Source organism: Gavialis gangeticus, unplaced genomic scaffold (genome assembly GCF_001723915.1).
Source record: "Gavialis gangeticus isolate Ggan-Ray unplaced genomic scaffold, GavGan_comp1, whole genome shotgun sequence".
NCBI lineage: Eukaryota > Metazoa > Chordata > Crocodylia > Gavialidae > Gavialis > Gavialis gangeticus.
Genome location: NW_017729004.1, coordinates 52588815 through 52595088, shown reverse-complemented (window position 1 = coordinate 52595088; position 6274 = coordinate 52588815). Strand labels below are relative to the sequence as shown.

Sequence of the window (6274 nt, the reverse complement as noted above, 5' to 3'; positions counted from 1 at the left end):
TGAAGGTGGGGCAGGGGGCAGGCACAACCCATGGGTGGGGTGGGTGGGGCAGTTGCAACCTGCAGGTGGGGAGCCTGCATTAGCTGCGGGTGGGAGGATGTCCCCCCACTGCAGCAAACCACATCCTCATCTCTCCTGCCCCTCCCCTTGCCAGGACTTATGTGCTCAGCTCTGACAGCAAACACTGATAAAAGAAGCTGCATCTAGAGCAGCTTGCAGGACAAGGATTGAGAGGGCTGGTTGGGGGGAAGCAAGGGGCCATGGGGGCAAAAAACAGCCCAGTTGGGAGGTGGGGTAAAAAGAACAGCCCCAGGGCTAGGGCCAGTGGATCGATTTTCCCAATCCCGGGGCTGCACAAGGAAAGTATACAGAAATTCCATGCACCACTTGGACCTAAATCAAGTAAGTCTGATACTACATAGATCCAGGTTCATCTTAAACTGGGTTCTGCAATTTTTAGATTGGTTTGTGTGCATGAACCTTCTGTATAGTTATAGGTTTAGATGGATTGCCAGTCACTGACACCAGGTCTGTAAGAGTAAGGTTGGCACCAAGATCAGCTAAGTTTAAATCAGGTGGCCATTCTGAATCCAATTTAACATCACCGAATGTCTGTACTTAGCCATAAACATGGTACACACCAATGTTTCTTGTATAAATTAGTATTATTTCAAAACTGCTAAAAAAAGTTGAAAAACATCTCACTTGAACTTGCTCTCTCTCTACTGTATGCCTTTATGCTAAATTATTCCATTGCTACTTGACATTATGGGTGACAGTCTCACTAAAGCAATTTCACTTGCATGTAACATTTCCACAGGGAATACTAAACCTTGTAATTTACCTGCTACAAGTCCCAGGCTAGAGCCAAGCATGTGCATCAGAGATAGAAAAAGGAACCTTTATTTGGGTAGGACTTCCAGCAGTATGGAAACTTAGAACAATTTGACTCCACCTAACTTAAACACTATCCTTTCTGTAAAACAGGATATTGTTAGAACAAATGCATTACCATTTAGGTGACATTAAAGGCTCCCATACAGGGGCAGGGAGGTTTGCTCCGATGTGCTGTAATTAATTGAGTCTGCTGGAGCGTGGTAATCTCTAATCACTGTGGTCTGGCAGACTCCTACGTCACATGTATCAGCACCCCCATACTGAAAAGTGGAAGCAGGACGCTTTAAACTAAACCTTGTGCAATGAGGTTTAGTTCAAAGTGTCCTGCCACCTTTTTCCAGCATGGGGATGCTGATACATGTGATGCTCTGGGCACTTTCAAGTAGCGTGGCTCTCAGAGCTGTGCTATTTAAAGTGCCCCTCTCCCTACCCCCACCTCCCAGAGCATGTCTATAAGTGCCCTAAGATTCCCTAAGGCTGGAAGACTTCAATAATACATAAATGCTCACAATTGCCATAATACTCAGATAAATATTCCAACATTATGCTAAGCTCTCTGCATATCAGAGTGCAGACAGTTGTGCTGTAAGATTTTCTAGAGAAAGATTGGGAATGGGAAGGAAGCAAAGGAGAGAAAAATAATGGAAAAAATGGGGAGACAGAAGAGGGGAAAAAGAAAGAAGCATGGACAAGACAAAAGACAAGTAAGGGCAGTAGTGAAAGAGTAGTAAAGTTTATCAGTAACGGGACCAGCTGCTCAAAGAAATTTCCAAGCAATATCTTTTCCTTTTAGCTATGGGTTTCATCTTCCTATCTGGAAGAAGCACTGAAGTCTGGGAAAAGTTCAGAGACAAAAATTAAAGCAAAGCCTAGGTTATAAAAGATTACCATTTTCTTCTTACATGAATTAATACTACTTTTTCTGTATTATGCATCTTTTTCATGACTTTTTCTCAGGTTCCTACTATACACAGAAGGAAATTAAAACTTTATGATGTACTTTCATTAACCACTGTGTGGCAGCAAAGCAAAACAGCACAACTGATTACGCATTAAGTAAGAAATTTAGTTGCAATTTTGTATAACTGTTACATTTAGCAGCTGAAATGCAGAAAGATATTTACAAATCAGGATTTAAATGTCACTTATTTCGCAATTGTCAGTACTTTCTGCTTCTTCTTTGCAATTTAATAATTGAGAGTTTAATAATAATGGCACTTTAATTCTGGATCTGCAAACACAATATGAAGTACTATGTGAAACTGCAGATGTTACAAAACTTCTGTAATTAAAAGTCAGATGTCTAAAGTAGATTTTAAATGCAAAAATCTCAAACTGCTTCAGCATTTTCCCTCTGCAATAAACCAACCTAAGATTTGTCATTTCATAAAGCTTACCTAAAGCTATTAAGATCCCTCTGCTTCGTCTGAGGCTTTTAAGTCACCTGGGGAGCTTTTTGAAACAACAAAACACACCTTAACAAGACTTATTGTTTAATCTCTTGTGGGCAATAGTCCCAAACTAACCCACTGCAGGCAATGAGAGGCTTGTGGGAACCCTGCTTCCTGGCACCCAGAGGTTAATTATAATACAGTGCAAAGTGCTGCAGTACAGAGCTCCATAGTTACTGAACTACTAAAATTGGTCTTTTTGTACCTAAAGAAATCAGACCCCAGGAAAAATCATTTTATGAGAAGGAAAGGTTGGGGACCAGGGGGATGGGCTTGCTTATCTCAGGAATGTTGGGTAAATCATTTTAAATTATTTCTGTAACATACGATATAAAATATTGGTGCTCTTTATTAAAGGGAAGTTGAGGTACTTACCCACATATTTTAAGAATTTCACATGTAGGCTCAATGAAAGCTTCTTGGTCTTGAATTTTTTCTGCACATAGGTTAAGAATTTTAAATATCTCTGCTAAGTCCTTAAGAAGCTTTTAATATTTAATAGTTAAGGAAAATTAAATTGTTTGAACTCTGGAGCATTGGAAATAAAAATGGAAATATATTTATAGTAACATTCTCCAGCATTACAAAGAAACAACTCAGGCCCACATTTCAGAGTTAGATAGCTAAAATGAGGCATGTAAATTCTTATTGAGGCAGCTAGTGATTTTAAGAGGTATGAAGCATTTATAGTTCTGATTTAAATTTCTTACCAATTCACTTGGAGTTGTCAGCACTGAACAACTCTGATTGGGCCACTTCTAAATGTGGGTTTATTGGCCAAATGCAACAAAGGACCTAGGTCCCCAAGTATTCAGCAAATTCAAGATTCACTGGGCCAGAGAAAAACAACAAGCAGCACCATTCTGTACCCTAATGGTTAGGGCACAAAGCTGAAATGTTCTCTCTGGTTTGCTCTCTTTCCAGCTCCATATATCTTCAGTTAGTTTCTGTTGAAACTAACCCCCAGATTAGTCAGTGGGTTAGTTTCAACAGAAGAGGTAGAGGGTACTCTTGGCCCTGTCTAGCTCAGGGCCTAGTAAATAGCACATTTTGCTGGGAAGTTGGAGATACAGATTCAAACCCTCTCTGGCTGTTAGGGGCTTAGAACCTATGTGTGGCAAGTGTCTTAGCCCCTAGACTAAAAGGTAGGAGAGTCTGTGTCCTCCACTTTTGCAATTCACATGGAGTTACACATCCTCCCAGAGGGAGTAAGATATAAAATCTGTGTATAAAAACCTAACTGCTACTTATACAGCTAAAGTTAGCCACATGCATAGTACTTACCACTTTATAGATGGAGTTGGACTTTGGCCTAGCAGTCTATAGAACTTAAAAAATAATTAAACATGGAAGCACCCACTAAATTAAGATGCTTCCAGATTTATTTCACAACTAAGGAGAAAAGGGAGAGATGGATTCTAATTTTGGACTCAGATACCTAAATTCTGCTTAGTTTGCTTTAGGTGCCTAAATTCTTGATTTGTTCTAGCCCTCTGAGCACCTAATTTCCAAAACCAATCTGGTTTAGGCACCTAATTCTCAAAAGTGATCCAAATCAGTAAGCATCCCCTTAGACAATCCAGATTTGTCCCCTACATACCCAATTTCCATCTACTTTCTGTTGTAATCCAGACTGGTGCTAGGGACACTTAAGTCCCTGATTCCTTAGATGGCCACAGAGCAAGTGTTTGATGCTGATACAAAGCATGCAGCTCATTACAAAGCAACACGAGTGAAGGAAAGGTGCTGTGTTTTATCCTGTAGACAGTCTTGCTGTCCGTTAGACATACGGATTCAAGCAAGCTTCCCATTTGGGATGGTTTGGATCCTGAAACAACATATGCACTTAATATATAGCTTTGAGTCAGATATCTATGTTCAAAGGAAGAGTAGAGTTCAGACACATCCTTGTGCCTACTGCTGGATTGCAGTTGGAAGGTGTCTAGGTTTCCCCACTCACTCTATAGGGATCCTAAATGCCTTAGTCTCTTGGAACATGGTTCCTAGATTTGAGGCACTGCAACACTTATTTTGGAGGTAGATTTAGAACTGTGTCTAATTTTAAGCACCCAACTTTGGAAACTTGGTCCCAAACACAAATAATCTTTGCACAGTAGTATCACCTGCAATTCCTAGAAATCTGTTACATTATGAAAATTAACAATGGCAATCACAAGTATCTCAGCTAGCTATTCTGGATTTGCTTTTCTTTAAAATATCACCTTATGCCCAGCAGTCACTGTTGCTGATATCTGCACTTCCATAACATTAATCACTCTAGCACTAGACTACCTGTCTGTGCTGAATTTGATGTGCAGTCATCATATTTTACATTATGCTGACTGAGCTTTTGAAGCTTTGTGGCAGGTACTTCTGAGCATCCAAGAATCTTTTTTCACCCTAAACAACCTTAGGGATGCTGTGTCCATCTGAAAGCCTTTTCTGTGTCAATAATTAAAGCAGAGGTGAACACAGCTGCTATTAGAAAAGACTTTCTACATGAAATCCAGCTAAACTTAAATCACTTTGCTGAAAAATTAAAATATTAACAAGCACAAAACACCACATCCTATTTGAACTTTATTTTTCCAAAGAGTAGAAAAAAGGATACAACCCCATTCTCGAAGTGCGTCACTACCTTCTGGAGAATTTGCAGCTGTTTTTCTTCCAAATTATTCTGGGGGTGGGGAAAAAGGAGCTATGATTCCATTGGTCCTCTAAATCTTAAATAAGCTTGTGTATTCTCTTCTACATTGAAATGCAAGTGGAAAAAGATTAAGCAGTCACTAGATATGAAATCTGGAAAGTATTCTGCAGCAGGATCAGTTTCCTGATCAAACCACATTTTTCAGATGAACATTTCTTCAACCTAGCAGACTAGTTTATTGAATGTGTGGGTGCCACCGTATTAAATCCTTGGACAGTACTGTAGGTTAACAACACTATCAGATGAGTGAAGCAGAGCATCAGCATTATCAATACAGTGACTGGATAAAATTATGGGATGGCATTTCAATTTTATAATTAGTCATATTTATATTAATTAAAGATGCACTGATATAGCAAAGATTTATTCAGAAATTTTATACTTCATAGGAAGGAGGACTGACAGGCCCTCCCGAGTCATCAAGTTCAGTCTCCTGGTATGGCAGGCAACTATGTGACATATTCTCATTCATTTCTAACAGGTTATTGCTCTGAATATGTCTTCTGTCACTGTAACTGTTATGCCATGACCCTTTGTTGCTTCTTTTCTGCCTTCACTGGCAATTTTTCAATCACAGACTAGTAATATTACAATATAAACCCTGCACCTTTCAATAAAAAGCATATTGTCAAGTCTTGGACCAGCACTAAAGCAAATGGGAATTGAAGGAGGGATCTGAAGAGGGACAATGGGATAGTTTTCTGAATGTTTACAGGCAACTAACCCCAAGAAGGAGAGGCAACATGAAAAAAGCATGAAGCTTGTTCGAACATTTAGCTTGTGCGACATGGGTGTTGGCATCACTGGCTCATTAGAGGCAAGAGTCTCATGTCATTTCAACATTTCAGTAACATGTCAGGTATAGATAGTTTGTCAAAGATCTTGAATATGAAAACTAGCAACAAAGAGGGTAGCTAAGCATTGGAGGCTGAGTAATCTCCATTCTTGTACGTTTTTAGGAACAGATCAGACAAACACTTGAGGCTTAAACAGGGATGATCCTGGGGTTGGAATAGACTTCCTGAGATCCCTTCCAGGCTAACTTTTTGTAATTCTATGACCTTATGTTTGATTAGCAGGGATCTTGGTTTTCCCTGATAAAAAAAATTGCAAATTCTCTGATAAAATGCCCAAAATTCATGATTAAAATGAAAGGTTCCTCACCCCCCCCCTGGCCCCCCTCCCCCCCCCCCCCCTTGTCTTGAAACATCTGATGTAA

The 6274-nt window shown here is 39.7% G+C and overlaps 1 protein-coding gene across 1 annotated transcript in view; it reads right to left on the bottom strand.

The window, feature by feature from the left end:
• CFAP69 (cilia and flagella associated protein 69) overlaps positions 1-6274 on the bottom strand; it is a 63961-nt gene that overhangs the window by 44761 nt on the left and 12926 nt on the right. Inside the window, exons 3-4 of the mRNA XM_019507969.1 lie at positions 4960-5025; positions 2724-2833 (exon numbers count right to left, since the gene is read on the bottom strand). Of these exons, the coding sequence (XP_019363514.1) occupies positions 2724-2833; positions 4960-5025 (176 nt within the window). The remainder of the gene's footprint in view (positions 1-2723; positions 2834-4959; positions 5026-6274) is intronic.